The 21,599-nt window shown below is 54.5% G+C and overlaps 6 protein-coding genes across 6 annotated transcripts; 2 read left to right on the top strand and 4 right to left on the bottom strand.

The window, feature by feature from the left end:
- Nucleotides 1-1,638: 1,638 nt before the first annotated feature.
- On the bottom strand, nt 1,639-3,115 carry DICSQDRAFT_70148 (CAF1-domain-containing protein; the record flags this gene model as incomplete). Its single annotated transcript, XM_007370103.1, has 4 exons — nt 1,639-2,290; nt 2,510-2,671; nt 2,755-2,948; nt 3,023-3,115. The coding sequence occupies 4 exons, from the start codon at nt 3,113-3,115 to the stop codon at nt 1,639-1,641; spliced, it is 1,101 nt and encodes a 366-aa protein (XP_007370165.1).
- Nucleotides 3,116-5,084: 1,969 nt separating this feature from the next.
- Nucleotides 5,085-8,682, bottom strand: DICSQDRAFT_140662 (uncharacterized protein). Its single transcript, XM_007370102.1, has 21 exons — nt 8,621-8,682; nt 8,499-8,555; nt 8,267-8,430; nt 8,002-8,209; nt 7,927-7,938; nt 7,831-7,875; nt 7,687-7,769; nt 7,544-7,622; nt 7,482-7,488; nt 7,184-7,413; nt 7,028-7,130; nt 6,847-6,929; nt 6,661-6,754; nt 6,424-6,500; nt 6,280-6,360; nt 6,106-6,220; nt 5,915-6,046; nt 5,683-5,859; nt 5,489-5,611; nt 5,372-5,415; nt 5,085-5,313 (listed from the first exon to the last, which is right to left on the bottom strand). Exons 1-21 carry the CDS (start codon nt 8,663-8,665, stop codon nt 5,296-5,298), a joined length of 1,977 nt encoding a protein of 658 aa, XP_007370164.1. The 5' UTR covers nt 8,666-8,682; the 3' UTR covers nt 5,085-5,295.
- A 2,973-nt stretch (nt 8,683-11,655) lies between these two features.
- DICSQDRAFT_112190 (uncharacterized protein) lies at nt 11,656-13,037 on the top strand. The gene is made up of 4 exons (XM_007370101.1): nt 11,656-11,899; nt 11,960-12,070; nt 12,136-12,223; nt 12,309-13,037. The coding sequence occupies exons 1-4, from the start codon at nt 11,798-11,800 to the stop codon at nt 12,401-12,403; spliced, it is 396 nt and encodes a 131-aa protein (XP_007370163.1). The 5' UTR covers nt 11,656-11,797; the 3' UTR covers nt 12,404-13,037.
- Nucleotides 13,038-13,759: 722 nt separating this feature from the next.
- Nucleotides 13,760-14,363, bottom strand: DICSQDRAFT_183409 (uncharacterized protein; the record flags this gene model as incomplete). The annotated part of the gene is made up of 1 exon (XM_007370100.1): nt 13,760-14,363. One exon carries the CDS (start codon nt 14,361-14,363, stop codon nt 13,782-13,784), a length of 582 nt encoding a protein of 193 aa, XP_007370162.1. The 3' UTR covers nt 13,760-13,781.
- A 508-nt stretch (nt 14,364-14,871) lies between these two features.
- On the bottom strand, nt 14,872-16,029 carry DICSQDRAFT_140660 (uncharacterized protein). The gene is made up of 4 exons (XM_007370099.1): nt 15,737-16,029; nt 15,568-15,659; nt 15,415-15,507; nt 14,872-15,357 (listed from the first exon to the last, which is right to left on the bottom strand). Exons 1-4 carry the CDS (start codon nt 15,916-15,918, stop codon nt 15,218-15,220), a joined length of 507 nt encoding a protein of 168 aa, XP_007370161.1. The 5' UTR covers nt 15,919-16,029; the 3' UTR covers nt 14,872-15,217.
- A 387-nt stretch (nt 16,030-16,416) lies between these two features.
- Nucleotides 16,417-17,838, top strand: DICSQDRAFT_140659 (mannitol-1-phosphate 5-dehydrogenase). The gene has a single exon (XM_007370098.1). It carries the CDS (start codon nt 16,423-16,425, stop codon nt 17,623-17,625), a length of 1,203 nt encoding a protein of 400 aa, XP_007370160.1. The 5' UTR covers nt 16,417-16,422; the 3' UTR covers nt 17,626-17,838.
- Nucleotides 17,839-21,599: the final 3,761 nt, after the last annotated feature.

Raw genomic sequence — 21,599 nt, 5'->3', positions numbered from 1 at the left:
AGCGCCACGAACTTCCGCCGGTTCCATAAGTCGATCCCGTTGACGTTGCCACAAACCCACAGACGTACAGGGAAAATTGACCTTGACTCGAACGGCCCGAGCTCGCACAAGGATCTTCTGCGTCGGATGATGTTCCGTGGTGGCACACGTATACCCCTTCGCGTAGTCGGGTAACCCTATGCGGAGGCGCACACCGCTGGGAGGAAACCCGCTCCGCCGTGTCCACGCAGATTTTGCTCTAGTTGTGCCGCCAGGCGCCATGGCAGTGGCTTCCTTCGTGATTCAGGGTCCTATGCCACCGCTCATGACCACCGCAACGTTTGTGCTTCGAATTTTCAGCAAGAGGCGACGCCTGCATGCGTGGTTGGGCGCTATCAATGACGAGCACCTCCAACGGCCGTCTTCGTTGGCAAATGTCAATATCGATCAGACCCTGCCTGATCGAGGAGCTGAGCGTCGAGGAAGTTGTAGCTGAGTTTCACTGCCAGTTTCAGAATCCGGACTAGCTGCAAAGTCGGTTCCTGTGCTATGTTCTGTCAGCGCCGCCATCGATCCTGTCAAGCACGTCTCGATAGGCCCCAAACAATCGAAACGCTCGCCACACGTTTTGACTTATTTCCCCGCTTCTCTCCTTCTCGCTCACTGCACCTCCTGCAGCACCACCGTCGTCCTTAGGTCCGCCACCGGCCACTCTGTGTTCGTCGCGCCCGCGGATCACAGGCGTAGGCTACGGATCGCTTCTCTGATACCGCAAGCCCAGCCCAGCACGCACACCAAGCCCAAGTTGCCGAGCACGGCAAGCAGGATTACAAGACGATAGAGTCCGATAGGGGGCACCGAAGGGGTGCGCAGATCGGGGCACCCAGCGCAGCTGGAGTCCCAAGACGCAGGGGGAGCTCGAGCCTCGCGGCTTCCGCGACAATCCTGCGTGGTGGTGGGGAGGCTGATGATCCGCTCGCCTGGCCAGCCTCCTCTCCATGCGGACGCGGCCGGGAGCTTACTTCGTGCCCCGAGACGTCTCCCCGTCTGGATCCGAGGCTGCTCTTTGTCCAGCCGCGGCCTGCTGCTCGCCTTTGCGGTGTCGAGCTGGCCGTCATGTGGTTTATGCAGCGGCTACGAACCACTGCCGCAGCGATTAGCGAGAGGATAGGTCGAGGTCCCGTGATTGTCGATGCCACCGAGCGACTGCGTGTAGGGGCTAGGTGGAGCAGAGTTGTGTGGATAGACCCTGGCCACAGGCCCACAAGCAGGCGAAGTTCCAGGTTGAGCGTTGAGCACTGATTAGCACTTAGTGCTTCCCACAGACGCTGCGAGTGCCTTCATACTTGTGTCTAGGCCGTCCCAGACGCAAATCATGATACATTAGATTATTGCGAAGAGAACACAGGTGCAGAGCTGCAACGACAACGACGAAGGAGACTCTAAGTCGATACACAAGCTGCCAACGAAATCGTACATCGCACCACACCGTCCGTGCGTTATCATGTATACAACGCTCTTCCACGCGTCCGCCACAGCCGATCGCCCCATCATCCTGTACCCACCACCAGACCACGACCCTGCAGCGTCCCCACCGCCACTGGTCCCTACCTCACCAACTCTCCCACTCATCGTCATCCACCTGATTCCTCCTAACGCCTATCTGCCACCCCCAACTCCAATAGCCGTGCGCATGTACGGGCCATTCGTCATGGGCCCGTACGGCGTTGTCGGCATTTGCGCGGGCATCGCGCCCGCCATGACCGGCGTCGTCAACGCACCTCCCATGCCCATGACGCCATGGCCCGGAGGCGGACCTGGGGTCTGGTTGTGGGCCTCGCGGCCAGACGGCCCAGCGCGGTCCTCGCGCTCGGCAATCGTCGCGGCCGTACCCGCGCGAACATTCTCCGCGACGCCGTTCTGGACGGTGAAGGTCTGGCCCAGGCCGTAGAGCTTGCCGTTGAACTCAGGGTCGTCGAGTTTATCGTTAAAGTAGAGCTCGCGCATCTTGAAGAAGGTGGAGGCGGTGAGGAGCGAGTCGGAGCCGGCCTGGTGTGAGGGTCCTATTCGCATCACCTGCAGCAGCACTATGAGCCTTTGCCGGAAGTGGCAGATCACGAGGCATGCACGTACCCCAAGGTCGTCAGCGACGTCTTGGAGACCACCTTTGAGGACTTTGCATGATCGCATAACGAACTTGATGTCGTAGATGGTGGGGAACCATGTATGTAGGACATCGAAGAACGTCTCCTCGTTTGTCGGTAATGACTGGCCTGTCAGCAGCTTGACGAAATACCCGAAGTCGTAGCCACTAGTGACGGAACAAGTGATTTTGGTCAACCATCCATCCTTGCGCACCATCAATTGGCGTAGACCATAGCAGGCAAGGTATCACCGGTCGCCACATATCATAGACCGCGCGGTTGCGCTCCCGCGGCAGAGCACCAACAATGACATCTGCCACGCCTCGTTCCCGCGACGCTCACGATGCTCTGTGGCTATCAGGCTCTACATTCCGGCTAAAACTCACCTGTGAAACGAGATCCACTTTGTGTCCGCGGTCAACACGAGTCCAGACGTAATCATAAGCTCGGCAAAGTCATTCGGCTCAATTCCCATCTCCTCATGCCGTTGTAGATCTATGCCGGACTTCTGTAGTAGATCAATGGATTCAGGCGCGAACATGTCCTCGCTGCTAGATTACGTAAGCATTGTGTCCCAACAGTAGTACTACAGGACGCAGGAGAACGGCAGGGTTGGAGTGAAGTTACGTACTTTGCACTGAACCTGAAGTTGAACTGCCATGTTGAGACCTCTTGTGGGAAGTTGCCCTCTTCGTCCGCGAGCGTGAGACCGACTTGGATTATCTTGAGCAGGTCGACATTACACCGCATCGTCTGGTAGTGGTAGTCTGACGACGTCTTGAACGATCCTATTGGCCGTGCCACAACTCCAGGGAACTCCGTATCCTACATGCACACCGGTACAGGAAAGAGCGTGAGTGAGCAGTACGGCAGTGGCGAACAGCGAGACTTGGTCGGACCATGGCAATGTAGGGGTACTTCTCGATGAGTTCTCGGATGTTCGCCATCTCCGTCTCCAGGTTGGGTGCCCAAACGTCCCGTATTCGTGACATGTCGCGACGCAGGAAGTTCACAAGCCAGAGTACTTGCTCTATCGTTGTGCGAAAGGAAAGCCGGGAAGGCGTCGGTCGCTGGAATCGGCGTCACATTACCAAGTGTTTGCGCCCTGTTTGGCAATGCAGCTCGGCGCCTCTTCTCCTGGTTCTAGTAAGCGCCTCTCTCGGCCGGGAGTCCAAGCGCTCCGCCATTTGGTCTCGCCATCTCTTGTTCTCACCTCATAAGGTTCAATGAAATGCAGCAGGTCGGATAGGTCTTGTTTCCGACATCGGTTTGTCTATCCATATATTCTGGCCTTCCAAGTTGCCTCGTGATAGGTGACATTAGGTGCCAGCTCCGCGGATTACATAGTGTACAACTAGTAATGCTATGGCCGCCGGCATGCCATTTCAAAGCCTTCATGGACGGCCGCCGACTCGATGTCACGAAAACTTGGAATACACATTTATATTGCTTCCATGACATGGCTCAACTATTAGTTGAACTTCACGGTATACGACGCTATACAACGCTACGGACGAGATCCGATTCCGCTCTTTCTCCCAATGGTGAAGATGCAAAAATGTTCTGTCATGTGGCCCGGAATTAATCGTCAGCAAGGCAAGTAGACGTCAATGGATTGAGAAAGGTGAGTGAGAATATCACGGCGCCCTTCCACAAGCTGACGCCGACGTCAGATTTTCCGTGGATTCTGTGGGGGTGACCTTGCCTATCGGTCCCACCGCTGGGATCGTCGTCGCAGTCATCCATCGCAATAGCGATGCATTGAGTAGACACGTATCCGCGAGGTCATCAGATACCCCGTTATTGCGATGAGGACTCGGACGACAACGATGCCTTTGGTCGGGGTAGCCGCCAAAACCACCCCCGCAGAAGGCGCTACCGGAATACCCAAAGAGAGCACTTAGCGTCCAGTCCCAACGTCCAACAATCAGTGGAACAGTAGTTGCTCGTCCTTACAGGTGAGTAGCGCCGCCTAGGTTGAGAGGTGTGGTTTGGGGTATAGGACAGAGTACGAACCGACGATGGTGGAGGAGAGGGGAACGAAAATATCGGTGGTCAACAAGACGTGCAGGTTTATATATCCATAGGTATCACTTCACCCTCCGCTCAGGGCCCCCATTTTTCTTTCCGGTACGAACACTCCGTTACTCATGCCATTGATTGGGATGAGAGGTCCTTCTGGGCCTCGTGCATGCGCGGCGAGCAAGCTAGCCACTGCGGTGAGCTCATGAGGGCTCCTGCGCGGTAACGCTTTCCTGATACTCTGTCCGGACTTCGACCGCGCGCCGCCCTACCTGATCGACTGCGCGCTTCGATAGAGCCCAATACGCAAACCCTCCACCGGAGAAGAATCTCCGAATTCAAACCCGCTCTCTCGTAACTACATGCCTAAACTTGCTGGCTCCGATACCACCACAACTCGCTGCGCCGGTCGCCCTTCTATGCCTCGTTTCAGGGGTGCTATAGGCCTAGACCAAGACGACGTGTTCACTGCTTGAACGAAGTTCACCCCCAACCTTGCGAACGCTCAGTCTGCCTACACATTCAAGACATGATAAGACAAGAAGGACACGTTCTTCACTGGGATGCATCTCGCTGTCGAACAGCGCTCCTTACGCAGGATAAAACGAGCTTGTCGGAACCGCGAGGCAGCACCTGAAGTCTTTCGCCGCCTAGTATTTTAATGTCCTGTGCCGCGCGCGGACTTCGCGTCAACCCTCTCCCTACACGGCGAATCAACTGGCAGACGACAAATGAGATATTACGAATATGAGGTCTTGCAGGAGGTCGCTAAGATCAGCTGCCGTTGTAGGCGGTTCGCGGGACTGTTTTGATCGTGAACGTGTCTCGACCGCCTGCTTATATTTCGATCTCAGCATCTCATCAGAACATCTTTCTGGGGTCCCTGCGAGGCTTGGTACGCGCGACGACGTGCAAGAATGCCGTTCGTCCGGACTTCGGGGTGAAACCATATATTATGTAAGGCATCGTATCGACGAAATCGACGAAAAATACCGGCGCAACCCAGAAGGAAGGACATTGGAGCATCGCAACCAGGATGTTCGTACGACCTATATCGCGCCCACGTCCAGACAAACGGTGAAAATCGCCTCCGCGCTGCGCACTATCGTCGTGAATGTCGCGGGCCCTCGGCCGGTGCTCGTCGATCATGCTACTGTACGTCTTCCACCTATGTCGCGAAACTCAGTCCGAAGCACTCCCCGCGACTTATCAGAACGGTCACTTACGTAGTTGCTCGGGAAAATGCCTTTCTTCCCACTTGAGTCTGTCCCTGACATCATGATCGAAGGCCCCATCAGTCTCCGACAGCACAAAGGCGCGGCGCCTACGGTGCTGCCGCCTACCTTCCCACCATCCATCGGCGTAGTTGCGCCCCCCGTTCGGACCATCGGTTAGGTAGATCAGCGCGCCCTCTTCGACGTCGATCTCGTCAGGACCCTGTGCCTTATAGGGGTAGATGCCGCGAACTGCATTACGCGCGAGCGGTCAGCCCAGATGGGAGACAAAGAAGCACTGAGATATGGATCAAAGACGGTACCGTATTCGACGTTTGGCTGCGAGTGGCTCAGGAACGGTGTCGCTCGACTAGCCGTCTGAGCGCCGTCAAGGACCTCGATGTACGATGCAGGGACGAGCCCCTTCCCTCCGGAGTCGTCGGCTACCTTGACCCACCCGGAGCCATCATCTTCTTCCAACACATGCACTATACTCTCGGCTAAATCGCACATGTTCAGCTAGAGCGTCCAAAGAGCAACTTCTTGACAGCATACCGAATACTGCCAACTCAAACGGCGAGGTGGGCGTGTAGTCAAAGAGAACCCGAGCCGCTGGCCCGCTTTCTTCCGCCGAGTGGGTTGAGGGTGAGAAAGAAGACGGAGTTGGAGTGGCTTGCCCGGATGTAACTATCAAGAGGGCAATCAGATTTGCTATGGATGGATTAGGAATGATTTCGTGGGCTGACTACTCGAGTCGCTGTTCGAGATGACGGAGGCCGTTCTAGAAAGACTCGCAGACAAAGAGTCCGAATGCTGGTGACCACGGCCCCCGTGACGAGTGCCGCTACAGTCTGCAGGGAGCTGCGCGGGAGTACGTCAACAATGATCTAATGTAGAACGCCAGAGTACCGGGAGCTGACCTTGAGCTCACACTTGGAATGAACAGAAATCCCGCACGTCTTGCAAGTTTTCCCTTGCTTGCTCAGACCCCATATAGAGGACTAGGAGGATATGGGAAGAGCAGGAACTGTGAGGATGCGAATTGTGACAGGGCAAGGACTAACCTTGCAATAAGCGCACGTCGCAGGGATCGAGAAGGAGGTGCTCTTGAAGGAATGCGGGTTTTGCGCGCCTTCATCTCCTATTCAAAAGAACACCGTTCAACGTGATGTTGTTTCAGCCTGCCAGTAGTATTTCCAGAAGGTGATCGGAAAGGAGGCCCATTGGTGCGAAAACCACACGTGTTAACCGACAAGACGGAAGCGAGCACCTTGGGAAAGGGTTGAAGAAGGGACTCCTACCTCCTAGCGCAGAAGAGATGGTCTCTATCTCAGTGGTTAGTACAGCGTCCGAGGTGTAATAGAAGGTGAGCCCGTGTTGTGCGTCGAGGTAGTTCTGTGAAATATCACGTCATGAATACGCAGCGAGCCGTGTTCAGTCACCGCAGATCCATTCGCATGCACCCACATAGGCCAAGGAGTGCTCACGTCAAGGACCTCGTCAACGTTGCCCAAGCCGTTGTCGGCAGTGTAAGCCTCCACCAGTTTAGCGAGTTGCTCCGTGTCTTTGCCTGCCAGTGTCAGGAGGAAATGAGTTAGGGTCGCACTATGTCCATGACTGAGAGCAAGCAAGAGAGCTAGCCTGTATGGGCGAGGACTCCATACTTACGCTTCGAGGTTAATACGGGCTCGAGTTCCTGGAGCTTGCCTCGGCATCTCGCCAGTCTGTTCTGCAAATAGACCTTTGGAGCTGGATCCACACTCATCTCGCCCTTGATAACGATCAGCCGATGGCAATGGTAAGCAGCTGTCTGTCATGGCGTACAGTATCGTAGTGGCTAGTGCATGGTTCAAACGCCCAATCGGAGGGTGGCGAGAAGGGCACGATGTTGTGTTCGATGAAAAGGTCCTGGTCTGCGGCGGGATTGACGGCATCCAGCGCTGTCTCGAATGCAGTCAGGTGGGTGCGCACGACATCGAGGTGCTTCTGCTGAATGGCTTGCGCGTTCTTGAGGATGCTGACGAAGCCAGTCACCAGGCGTGTATGTAGGTCCTCTGCGAAGAGAGGTGAGACCCTCTATGGACGTCGTACCAGTGCTGCGTGTCAACTCACGAAATTGCTAGAAATTGGCAACATCAGTGAAGCGCCTCCGAAGGCGCCAATTGGGAACAGAATGGCACTTACGTCCTCCAAAGTAGGCAGATCCTCGTTATAGAACTTCGATTTGACCTTATTGGCGACGGCGATAGATATCAAGTACGCGCTGAGTGCCATTCAATTGGGTTAGAGGTACGGCATTGGGTGAAGGCTGACATGAAAGGGCATACTTCTTGCTGTTGAGCATATCAACCTGCTGCTGCTCGTATTGCCTCGCCGCCCTCTCAGCATGGCGGTCGTCTGCAGAACGTTCCTACACGTAAAATAAGGAGAGCCGCGCGACGTGGAAGCAGAAGAAGGCACAATATATCTACCTGCTTCTGTCGGTAGGCATCGACTTCAGAGCACTCAAGATCGTACTGTTAAACGGTCAGGACTGCGTAGAAGTGGGGTAAATAGGGGGTGGGGACCTTCTGTTTGCTCTGCACGATACGAGGTGAGCATGTGCGGACGTGGCACGAGAACGGTTAGCGAGCCCAACCGACCTTGATGCGGTCCGCATAGGCGCGATCCCTGTCTTGTAAGAGCTTCTGATAAAACAGCATCTGCTTCTTCTTTGCATCCTCATGTTTCCGCTCAGTGGCCTTTAACGGCTCGATGATCTGACTATTGAAGGAGTCGGCGAGGTTGATGTGGTCCTGAGCGGTGTCGCTAATGGCGGTGAGGAGTTGGGTGTAGGCCCTCTCCAGAGTGCTGAGAAAAAAATGACAACGTTAGAAACTTCCCATGATGATCAATCGGACGGGTAACCTTTGCTGAATTGAATTTTCGTCCCAAGCCTTGGTGGGCTCGCTACCCACGACTAGTGCTGGCATCTTCTTTGCTTTCCTATCGGAAGCCTTTCTTACGAGGAGCTGCAATTTCGTAGCGTATTCACGCTCAAGCGCAGCCCGCTGCGCATGGAGATCGCGTACCTGGGTTTAGAGGAGCTATCAGCAAAAGTGGTTGGACATGGACACTCTTTCCGGGTGTTGGAGCTTACGTCCTCGAGGAGCTCTAACTGAGAATCGGTCAGCGTCGATATTCGCTCAACCTGGTCCTGTCAAAGGCGGATTGAGTCGCCATGCGGAGCCTCGGAGTCTGTGGGAGAGTCGGACAACCCACGGGAAGATGTTGACCATAGGTCTGTCCCTTGCTCACTCCGGCCATTCTTTCCATGTGTAAGTATGATTGGAGTGTGTCTACGATTCAATAGACTCTCGTGCGATAGTTGTAAGAATCTCTGAGAGGAGCAGGCTTAATTGACAAGGATTGGGTTGTATGCGTGGAAGCTGAGATGGTGTGGCGGCGCCTCGGACTGGATCGCGATTGCTGTACCCATTCTGATCGGGCTATAACTTCCGCAGTACCCGAATAGGAACTGCTCCTTGTGCAATATACTTCGAATACACCCGTTTGTCTGACTGATTCCAATAATTCTGATGACAGCTGAGTCGGAGCGCACATGGTGGTTACATCTTTGTGTCCTGAGTACACAGAAGACAGTCGTTGGACGGTGTTCGAGAGCACCTACTTAGGCTTGGAGGGGTGATCCGTGCGGTAGGCCCGGTCCAGGCCACCCGGCGTTCTCCAGGGGGATTGCCGAACGGGCGCTCGTAGCACTTCCAAGAGCGTGTCGACTTCTGGTGTCTTGATGCCGTTCCACAGCGTTCCCAACCATGTTGTGTTTCTCGTCTATCCCAACTCTGAGTATCTTGATTCGACCTTTGCATTCCATGTCCTTTTGAAGATATCTCCGCTGCTCGACAATCCAAATGGCATCATCGGGCCATCCACTGCATATGTTCTCCTCTGACGTTTTTGGCGGACTGACCCGGTCGAACGCTGTCCCTGGCTACGGCAAGGTGGGGTATCAACTTTGACGATACCACCGCTGGTTAGTAGCGCATGCATCACATTTTAGGGGATAGAACCTCTGTACGCTTCCTTGGTGGTTGCCTTGGTGGCAGCCGAGGGATGTGAGTAGCATCCCGTCAATCGGCGATGCAATTCGACGTGGCAGCAGAGCTCAGAGAGCCTTGCATAGGCGGGGCAGGCTATACGCTTCGCTGCTGACATCTTGTCCACCAACCCCATACTTGTGCTTCATTGCTCTATAGCTGCTGCTGCCTCTGTTCGAGACGCACATAAGAATTCACCCAAATACCTGCGATCCCCCTCTCAGCTCTGACTTATCCTGCATGAACTCGCTCAGCTGTGCTATAGTTCATGCGCAAGCTGGACCCAGTCCTCTTTGGCGAGGTTCGTGTATCACTTTCTATGTTGCGACCATCCGACACTCATCGAGTGTGTAGGGCTCCAAGTATCTTGGCACTTCTGAACTATGAACACCTGATCGACCCACGCCGCCCGCATTTGGCGTCGAGGACTATCTTCCGTAAGGTATGTCTCTTGAATGAATACATGAATTCCGCCCGAGCTTGCAGCCATGCATCGTGTGCTACCATGCATCGACAGCACTAGATGCCTTTACATCTCGTCATGTTCTTTACCACCCTTTTCCGCTCTACAAACCCCGTAGTCTTCGTCAGACTCCTGCGGGACCAGCTTTACGAGTAGTTTCCCCATCAATTGGACTGACCCTTACATTTGTCTACACAGCCTACAAACTCCGTCCCAACACCGCGACGTTACCGCGTGCCCACCGCGTGCTTGAATATGATCAGGCTCGCTTTGGGTATTCTATGCGGATGATAGGGCAAAGGGCATTTCTTGCACCCTCGGTCGCTATCTGTGTCCTGAATGTGTCAGCAGGGAATGAGGGTAAGGACTATTTGTTGACGTACTCCCACATCCGACAGAGCCGGTGACCGTCCCGGGAGGCACCCTTAGGGTTATTTCCCTAGGCAGACAAATGATGGCGTGACCCGGAGTACTTAATCCACGGGTTCGCTTGTGAGTCGGTTATGTCGCCACAATTCTAGGCACTCAATCTTTGCGTTCATTACTCCTATGATTGACCACCACAAGACGTCGCACGTGCTGCAAATTATACTCATCATTCTAGATCCACCTTCAACATCGGCGTGTTATGTTGGTCTTGCCGGTCAAGATAGAGCATGCAAAACGGTTCTCACGGTGCGTGGACCTTGGTTTGGCATCAACTTGCGTGGCATCGAGGGACCTCGCGAGAGTGCAAAGTAGCCATCTGGCCCCCACTCGGCCCTCACCCTTGGGGCTCCAGAAGCGTCCTGGTCGATGGCGTTATATCGTCGGCGTGTGCAAGCCCGTTTTGTTTGCATCGGCGCGATGAGCGCGCCCATCATCCCAAAAAATACAATCTCATTGCTAACGTCTAGCCATGACATCCCTGTTGGCAGGATTATTGTGGACGCTCCGGTGATTCGCCACAGCGCTTACGGACCTGCACATGGACGTGGAGACCCGCCTTCTGAGCCCAGACTCTCGCAACGTCATTTCTTACCTCGGGATTAGTGTTCGTTGCTGAGAGCGCCGTTGGATAGAACTCTTTTCCTGTGCACCGCCTCGGCACCGACGGGAACACGATGTACACCGACAACCCTCGTTCCTGGTGGGCACGTGCCACGCGCCGAGGGAGCCGTCGCGTGATCAGGATATTTCCTTTTGCGAATATGCTTTTTGGGTTTCCTGTCGGTTCCATCCATTCCGTCCCCGGGCCATGAACGCAACGATGTCCGGGCGGTACGTACGCGTTGCTCTAGCTGATGCTCTCCCACCGCGCGCCGCGCTATTACACGTTGCCTGCACGACTGCACTGGCCGCGACCATACATCCGCCACCCGCCGCCATTTGCCGCCAAGCAACAGACATGTCGTTCTGTCTCCGAGCCGGGGTCCGGGGTGCCTCACTCATGACTACGTCCATTTACCAGCTGTAGGCAACACCTCCGGCACAACTGTCACTTGCTCTGATTCGCTCCTCCTCCACCGGGATGCCACAAGTCATTCAATGGAAACGCCGACCCTAATTTTTCCAGGGTGGCACCGTCGCCAGTACCTCCGGGCGCTGTGTCCGGTCTCGACCCGGCGCATCTTCCTGCCCTGTGGATGTTGTCTGTGGCTTGGCAGGTTGTCTTCTCAGGGCATAAAAATGAAGTGATCCACGCATTTTCTCTATGGCGTCCGCCATGTCTCAACGTATAAAGGGGCCAATGGGATGTCCCTCGAAATTCCTCACGAGTCCTACTCGCCTTTGTCCCTATCTTAGCTCTATATTCGCCTCTCGCCCCTCCCCCATCCCTTAGGACCCGCTCGGCACCTAGCGCTCACACCGACGCCCGTGCCATTTCCCTTGCCCAACATGATGTCGCTCTACACGCTCTTCATTGTCGCCTTCGCGCTTTTCGCATCTGTCCTCGCTGCTCCTGTTAACTTGGAGAAGCGCATCACGCACAGCGGTCGTGTAAGTATCCTCGTTTTCCCTATTTCCGTGCCTTGCGCTCACCTCATCTTTGTAATGCAGGGAACTTGGTTCGACGTCGGTCTCGGTGCATGCGGCGAGTATAACAACAACAACGACAAGATCGTCGCCATTTCCTCCAACATCTACGGCTCTGGCGGCAACTGCAACCAGGTAGGCGCCTGCACTTCATTTTATTTCATGAAACCGCACGACACTAACGTTCAATGCCTGCACAGTGGATGCACATCACGAACACTGCGAATGGCAAGAGCGCGTACGGCCTGGTGCGTGATGAATGCCCGGGCTGCGGTTCTTACGACATCGGTGAGTCTTCCTCCGCGCTCCGTGTTCCCCGTCTCTTGAATGAGGGCATTGCTGACTCGTGGTTTTGCCTTTGACGCATCACCAGACATGAGCCCGTCTCTCTTCGAGGAACTCGGTTCGCTCGATACAGGTGTCCTCAAGGTCTCGTGGCACTACGAGAACAAGAGCTTCGAACCCTGAGCGCCCGTCGTAGCATCTGACGGCTGCCCGCCCTCCGCGCTTCCTCTCTGCGCCATCCGCATCCATCATCCATATCCTAAGCTTATCGACAATCCGCACGCGTCCTAGAGACCCGGTTTTTATTCGGGATATTTATTTCGTGGTCCCAAGCTCGGTCTCTCTCAGCATCGGTCTCTCTATCCCGGTCCTCCCATCCTCGGATATGGAAGGTTGCACACCTTAGACTCGCGCTCCCGCGGAGCGTACCGGCTCTCAAGTCGCACCATCAATTATTGGTCCTTGGAAGTGTTGCGTCTCTAGCAGACGCGACTCGCACAATTCACCTATTCCTTCCATCGTGATCATCATCTCAATCAAGCTTGCTTGATGTTCTTTACGTTCACCTTCACGCGTCTTACGACAGTACGACTTTTGATTACCCTTCTATGCATTCAGCGCAACCTTTTACCATTTTGCCGTTCTTGGCTCCTTGTTTCCATCTAACACAATAGAAGCGATAGAATGTAAAAACACATTAGCTGTAGAAGTGATCGTGTAGCACTACATGTCGTATAGTTGACTATGTTCTTGATCGGTACTAGGTTCCCCGCGTCCAATGTAGCTTCGCGGGCTTCCTGTTCTTGCCCTTCACACCATTTACCTCCGTGTGCGATCGAGTTCTAGACCAAGGTTTGTATGATCGAGCTTCGTCAATTGCACGGATCGACGTGGAGTGGTGTGCAGTATGTAGATATAGCATCCCCATGATATGGGTCTCTGTGGCACCAACTATTGCTTGGACATGACCTAGGCATAGTGCACCTTGGAAACGCTCCTGAACGACTGCACGGAGGCAGTACTAGGCAACGCCCACGATCGCGAGAACTTGCAGCACAGGTTGACATCCATTTGAGACACTGTTACCGCCATCTCAACAAGGAACGGCTATACGGGCATTGGCAGTAACGGCATGTTCATGGGCTCCGGGATTGATCGGATGCTCTACCTCCGCGCAGCATGTTCGTCGCGAGGCTTCAAGGCTGCGCGCGCTTCGCCGTAAGAGCACGTTCGCGGCGACGAGTACTTACTTACGCAAGCCCGCACGGTGACTGGGGCTACGTAGTACCGATCAAGCATGTGTGAACGGCGTTGTGGATTAGGCGCTGAACCAGGATCGGTTAGATTGCTTATACTTAGGTGTAGATGAAAGAGGGTACAATACAGCGTAGAACTACAGGCAAAGGCGTGGCGTAAGATGGATACAGACACTTGAACGTGATTCATGATGTACGATCTGTCCGGGCTGTGCTACCGGGAACAAAAGAACGATGTAGGTGCGCGCGTGCGTGCAAGCATAGAGCAGGGGGCAAAGGGGGGGCGGAGATGAGCCACAGTCGTGTCATGCAGCGAGACAGACGAGCAGCCACGCAATGGCAGAGAAAACGCTTGCGAGTTCCCAGAGGCTGTACGAGTCGTATAGCGCGCCGAAGAACGAGCTGCCTGCGTCCGGGCTGCCCAGTGCGAAGTCCGCGGACACACGTGTGGCGACAGACGTCAAAGCAGACGCGCGCCGCAGCGCGCGTTTGCCTGCCCTCGCGCTCATGCTCGGGCCTGATGGCAGCAGGTGCTCGAGCATGGCCGGCGCCGCCGCCGGGCGTGGTAGACAGATGCCAGCGTCGTAGGAGGCACGATCTCGCCGGTCCGAGATGGCTAGAAGCGAGAACTGCATTGCTGGGGACGACGGCGGGCTCTGATCCAGGTCGAAGACATCCGAGGTTTCGAGAGGGGCGGTGTCCGTGTCGGAGTCTCCCCAAGCTGCGGCAGGCTTGAGACTTGGAAGAAGGCACGGCGATGGCGGCGAGTAGAACGCACAGCAATGCACAACGTCTGATTGGCTCGCGGCAGCGGAGAACAGGTCTCGGATATGTACGGTCACGAGCAACGCCGCGCTAGCATTGACATTATTTCCGGTCCTGTGCATGGCGCGCGATGGGCATGTTGAGTCTGAATTCAATGCACGACGCCGAGAAAGGCGATCAGGCCAACATACCAGGAACATGGGGGACGAGTTGCTTCGCATGCGGCTAGCTGCAGGCTCGAGGCGTTTGCGCAAAGCGCCAAGCCCGCACACGACGCGAAGACGGCGGCACGCTTCATGGGTCTCGTCGCATCGAGGCTGAAGGTCACCAACGCAAGAACAGCTGCCATTCGTGCAGTATGATGATGATGCAGGTAAGGTACGATGGAATCCACACGTCTATCGAGGGCCTGTGTTATATCTGGGCTGCGGCGATAGAGCCGCTAAGCGTGGCCGCTGTGGTCGGACCATGATATACAATGGTGAAAGCCACCCTATACTCTACAATGAAGATCCAGCCCGCTCAAATGTCCCATTGCGGAGTGTTGGGGCCTAGGGTGGCATACAGGAGACCGATACGCACCGGGGTGGAAACAAACGCCCACAACAAAGGGCGTTATTGACCTACTGGCTGCTTACTCTCCGAGACAGATGTAGGGGCGCATGCAGATGACCTGCCATGAGGCATTCGACCGGTGCCGGCGCGTTGGCATCTCATGTGTAATCGTCTTCTAGCTGGTCCAATAGTACTCCGAGGAGAGTAGTCGAAGCTTGAGGTTGTCTGAATAGGTAAGAGCACTGTCATCCAGATAGAGACCTGGATTTTAGAGTTGCACGCTGCCCTTCGGATGTGTCATATCAGATTCAAGAACAAACCCAAAGGAACCACCAATAATACGACACCAGCGCCCCTGGGGACAGCCTACAGCGCTGTTCACGACGCTCGAGTAGTCGGGAATGCAGACATGTCGACGAGACTAAGCTTTGACCACAGCCGTAATGCTGGGTGCGGCAGAGCCTGAGATCCAAGCAAGAGAAGTGGGAGCGACGGATGAAGATGGTTCGTTTGGATTGATGATGGAGAACAACGGGCCCCAGTTGTTTGCGTCTCCGAGGACTGTATCAGGCGCTGCATTAGCGAAAACAGGTCGTACTTGTTCGTCATGACACACACCAATGATGAAGTAGGCATTTCCGGATGGCACCTTAGGGACTACGACGTTAACGGCGCCGCTAGCTAGGGTGAAGTTACCCGCCAGAGGTTGATCTTGATAGAAGCGTTGGAATGCGCACGCACACTTGAGACGTCGGACGCAAGCTCACTTACCTACAAAAAGTGTTTGCGAACCATCGGTCGTGAGATAGCCCAGCAAGATCGTCCCTGTTTGGTCGAGAGTGAAGTTGAGCCCCTTCGTAGACCTGTACGCATGCAGAAGCATCCAGCGGCAGCGAATAAACACAAATGGTCAAATCCTCCAGCCAGCAGTCCAACTCACCACTTCACGGTCTCCACGTCACCGACAGTCCAAACATCAGCGCCTCCTGGCCGCTCAACGGGAGGTGGGAAGTCGGCAATGAGGACCTGGTCATCCTTGCCCGCCTCAAAGTGGGGACTTGCTCGGACGGCGGCCAAGTTGAAGAGGTACAACAGCCACAGTGTCCAAAGGGCCCTTGCCATCGTCGATGTCGTTATTCGCGGCGAAAGAGAAGCCAGGCGAGGGTGTCAAGTGTCGCGGCAGCCATGTCATTGCTATTGGAAATGCCTTCGCTTGTCGTGATGGGAGTACGGCTTCAAGCCGCTCGGGCGCTCCTGCCCGCCCAATTTCCAAACAAGGTCGTTCCTGCGCCGCCCCTGCCTAGTACTGCTTACTCGCGACTGGAGACTCCATCCCGCGAAAGGCCACAACTTTCGTTGACATAAGCACCTCATGCATCCCTTAACTCATCCTCATTCACACCATTGAGATGTGGTGCTGTATTAGGCTGCGCTGATGTCATAGGTTGTTGGACATGGGCGCATACCTAACCAGGAGCTCTTATAAGTATTGACGTCTGCCCCACAGGTGTTCCCTCTTGCTCGCCGCTCCCTGCGGTACTTCGACTGAACATATCAGCATATGTGAGAAGTATTCCACCCATAGCCTGCAGACATGTCTCTGATGTCTCTCATTCCTAGTGCAATATGTCCACACCCCAGCATAAAGCAATCCACTTCGGGGCCGGAAATATTGGTCGCGGCTTCATCGGACCTCTTCTTGTCGATTCAGGCTACCATGTTGTATTCACCGACGTCAACAAGGAGGTCATCCAACAGTTGAATGACCAGGACTCGTACGACGTACTCATTCTCGACGAGGACGAAGAATACCATAACTCTGTGTCCAACGTCTCCGGTGTCGTCTCGACGTCAGACGACGTCATTCACGAGTTTGCAGACTCAACCGTCGACCTCGTCACCACTGCTGTCGGCCCGACCATTCTCGAGAAGATCGCTGCGACGATCGCGAAGGGCATCCACGCCCGCCGCGAGGCGAAGGGCGGGCCTTTGAACATCATTGCTTGCGAGAACATGGTCAACCAGACCTCGCTTCTGCGCGACCACGTCTTCTCAAACCTGCCTGAAGAGGACAAGGCTTGGGTCGAAGAGAACGTCGGCTTCGCCAACTGCTCTGTCGACCGCATCGTCCCACCGTTTGACCCATCCCAGAGCGGGAGCTCCCTCGATGTCGGCGTCGAGGGCTTCTACGAGTGGGTGGTGGATAAGGATGCCCTGCGTCGTACGCACGCTCCCGTCAACCTGAAGGGCGTGAAGCTCACGACGGAGCTCCAGGCGTACATCGAGCGCAAGCTCTTTACCCTCAATTGTGGTCACGCCATGACGGCCTACCTCGGCTACCTGAAGGGCCTGGACACTATCGACGTTGCGATCCGTGACAGCGAGGTTCACGACACCGTCCGCGCCGCGTTCTGTAACGAAGCTGGCGCCGCGCTCGTTCGAAGACACAAGTTCGATGAGGAGGAGTACCGCCAGTACGTCGATAAGATCCTGGAGCGCTTCGCGAACCCGCGCCTCAAGGACGAGGTCGTGCGCGTCGGCCGCGAGCCCCTCCGGAAGCTCTCGAAGGGCGACCGACTGCTGGGTCCAGCAAGTATGGCGCTCGAGTACGGGCTGCCGACGGACAACCTGTCGAAGGGTATCGCCGCGGCTTTCTTGTATGACGCTCTCGACGATAGGCAGGCCGCGGAGCTTCAGAAGCGTATCGAGAGCGAGGGCATCGGGAAGGTCGTCGCGGATGTTACTGGCTTTGAGGAAGGCGGTGAGGAGCATAAGAGGATCTTGGAAGCCTACGAGGATCTCCGGCGCAAGTACCGGTCGTCGAAGTGAACCGGGACGCTCTCGAGAAATGTATCGTTTTGTTCAGACACAGTCTACAATGATGGACACTGATCACCGCGCACTGTACATAACATTGGCGTCGCACAGCGGAACTAATGGTTCTCGCATTTTACCCTGTATATGTATAGTACCTACGCATCCCTTACGAGGACTTACCTGGTAGCTAAACCAAACCACCATGTAATGGCATCTACACTTTCAGGCATCCGTCGTGCCGTGATGCGTTGGCACTATGACTTCGTGTCGAGGATTTGTCTGTAACCAGAGACGAGTTACTATCGTAGTACTATGATTCGTTCGGTGCAATCCAACATGGCCAGTACTTACCCGGATAGAGCATCGCTGCGGCAGTAAGTACTGTAGAGCAATCCGAGCTGCAGGCAGGCAACATCGAGCTGTGTGCAGCGCTCAACGTTGTCTCGTCAACTCACAATCGCCATACCTCTAGGACGGTCCTCTTTGGACATGGCCATAGTTAGGCATCAGCTCACATGCATCTTACATGTCTCCTGAAGACGTCTAGTTGGAGTGTGGGGAGTGGGCCGAGAGATGGCTCAATCTCGAGCTTGCTCGCCCTCCTTCTAGTACACTCCGCCCCCTCTGGACGTTTTTCGATTTGACATAGTTAGCTCTGCATGGAGCATGAGCATGACTTGCCCCCGCTCGATGACAGCCATCTCTCACCAAAAACCCAAGAGAAGCCTAACCCTCAACTGAATCTCTATCCATCTTTCTTGTCCGCTGGCAAGAGAAGTCCTTCCAAGTCACAGATGTTGAGGTTGACGTCGGGCAGACTGTCCTCGATGCCGACGCGATCGCCAGGCTGCGGAGGTGTGCTTCACGTTTGTTCCCGAGCATGGATGTACTCTCCCAACATCAGTGGAATGCGGCTGGGGTGGCACCGAAGGATGAACTGGAGGTCCGATTGGTAGCACTCTATGACACATGGTTCAAAGCCCTACACGGGGATTGAGGAAGACTCGGAAGCAGGCGCGGAGATGGTGGGAGGACAGGCCAAGAAGAGGAGTGCGGCCAACTGAGAATATGACCTGTGTCGTTTGGATGTACCACTGTGGTTCAACCGGACGCCGTCAGCGAGATCTGTCACACATAAGTATACGATTAGGTTGAGTGCTATTGACCGGGGCTTCTCGGCACGAGTGACTAACTCGTCAGACATACACAACCGTCACTATTGTGAAGTCTTGCGGCAAGACGGTTTGTTATCGGTATCAACGTTTGCACACTGATCTGGCGAAGATGCTACCAGTGAAAATATCATGACAGAGCCACTCACCTCGTCATAACACAACACATACGAGGATGACGTGCACGATGCTCGAGGATAAGGAGATGCTTAGCTCTTCCTGTGACCAAAGGCGGGGAAGTGGCCGTCGCACAATTGAAACAGCGCGTGATGGACACTTCAGCTTACGCCGCAGCTCCCTGTAGATTCGACGAGGTGGGATGTTGCCTGGTGTCGTAGATCTGCCCATGGTATATGCATCTGCACAATCTGCTTTGTTTATAAATGGGATGAAAGCGGACCTGCGAGGGCACAAGACGTGAGGTCCGGGCTAAAGGAGTTGCATCCGAACATGTCCGGCAGATCCACTTGGTGATGGCCGGAAGGGGGCTGACAGCTGGATAGCAGTTTGGACTAGCATACTTTGTTTGTTGGTCATTTGTTCCATACTGGATAATGTACTTTACATTGAGTAGCCACAGACGCGCACGCCACTGTGAGACAGAGGGCTGTGGAAAACTCCGGGTGGGCAACCGAGGAAAATGCCCTGTCGTGCCTGGGAAACGTGCTCCGAAACCTCGGTTAGACCTGGCTTTTCGGACGAGGAAAAAGGACATCGAAATGACCGATTTCCACGGTCAATTTGGCGTGGTCTCGGACAGGAGAAAACCCCAGGTTTGACCGTGTGTTGGAAAAGCAGGATTTACACCTGTGGAACAGGGGAATTTGCGCGGTTTCCGAGTGCTAGATTCTCGCTCACCGCAGGATATCGATAAGACATCACTCGTAACGCAGTGCGATAATGCCTCAAAACACGCTGCAGAATGCAGCTTTACAGTCTCATTACGGCGCGCTGAGTACATAGTACATATGGGGATCCAAAGTATAATACAAGCCCGTGACCCTCCAGACTTCTCATTGGCCATATCTTCCTCGCGACTCCTGCAATACACTCATACCGATGCTGAGGATAAATGTGGGAGCTCGAAGGGATGGAGACAGATATTCAGGGGAAGTAGCAGGGAAGACTTACCTGGCCCTAAGAAGACACGGAGACTTGAGAACAGCAACTTACCTGGAATGGCCAGACACCCTTCGCTGGACTTACCTGGAATAGCCAGACACAGATAGCTGGACCTACCTGAGAAGCTTACAGATCCAAACATTGCGACTTACCTGCTGCCAACTCTCCACCGATGCCAAGACCGCTGTACTCTGTCAGATAATCCTGCTACTCAGGCTGTAGGCACACCCCAGGAACCATGATGGCGAAAAAGGGACCAAGAAAGGTAGATGAGGATAGGAGAGTTGTTTGAAAGCACAATGTCACAAGCAGCAGAGAAGCGATCCTGACGCAGACGAGAATGGGGTGGAAAATCGGTGCGATTGGCATTTGGCGCCCGTGTTTAGGGTCGGCACACGCAGACTTGGTTGCGGACACCAAGAGCAACCGTGGAACAGTGTTGTTATGACCCCGTTATGACCCCGAGTCATGACCGTTGATGGCACGGGTCATCGGTCATGACCGAATGGTCAAAGGTCAGCACGTGATTGCAGAACGCGGTGGCAAGGCGAGCCGCGGGTCTACTAATAAGCATGATCAGACCGGGAATTTGTAACTTCACGTAGTAGCAAGTCTATCGAAGATATGTATGAGTTTCCTATTGCACTGAGTATGGTCTGTGATCACCATATGACTGAGCTAGAGTAACTCTATGTACTGCAATGAAGAGTAACTTGATGCACATGAGCATTGCTGGGTTAAACAGACTGTGTGTTCGGAATACAAGACCTGACAGGCCAGGAGCAAACTTCGTGAAGAGGTTCTCCAGGGTATGTGAACTCTCTGCAAGCCTGACACATAGCATACTGTGACCCGAGGGATAGCTGCCTCGTCACAGTGCAGAACCTCGCGCTCCAAATTCTTCTTCTATGTTCCATAATGCAGCTGAATTCTCTAACACCACAATAACAGAGACATTGGGGATGTATCAAAAGAGAAGGACGAGAATGAGGGCCTCTGGGTGAGGAATTGAAATGCCTGAAGGAGGGGCAAGGGCTGCAGGGCCCTGGTGGCAATGGCCGACAGCACAGGAGATTCTGATACATCCTTCCTGTCAGCCTTTTGGTTGTGGAGCGTAGACGATTGAAATCCAGATCATATGAGGATATAGCGAAGTACGATATTGAATTGCAAGGTTAGACCAACAACGCGCTATAGCGTGCTATACGGTGCCGAACCCAGCGTTGTTACGGGTCAAGTCAACGGTCATGCCTTTAGACGACGGATGACCGGTCACTGTGTGACCCGGTCATGACCGCCGGTCAAAAGTTAGCACGTGAGATCTCCGGCATGTCCGAGTGTGCGTCTGACGGCAGGCCATGGCTCTCGGATAGGCCAAACGCATCGTGGCCGCGAGGAGGTACAATAAGGGCTGATGAGACTATTGCATACTCATCCCTGTCCTTGAATTTAAATGACCTACTACCCCATAATACGCCATATCTGAGCTGCGAACCGACAAAGAGCTTGCCGACGGATAGATCAAAAATCAACTCATAGGGAACGGAACTCGACTTGGATATGAAGGCCGACGAGAGAACTAGCTGTATATGACAAACGAGCTGCAGTTTCTAGCCAGCAAGAGGAGTCTGAGTCGGAGGAACAGTTGCCCAGCGGCTACTGTTGGTTGCCACGTGACAGCTGATCGTTCAG

Source organism: Dichomitus squalens (assembly GCF_000275845.1).
Source record: "Dichomitus squalens LYAD-421 SS1 unplaced genomic scaffold DICSQscaffold_61, whole genome shotgun sequence".
Classification (NCBI taxonomy): Eukaryota; Fungi; Basidiomycota; class Agaricomycetes; order Polyporales; family Polyporaceae; genus Dichomitus; species Dichomitus squalens.
Note: the sequence above shows the minus strand (reverse complement) of the source record. Positions and strands in the feature narration are given on the sequence as shown.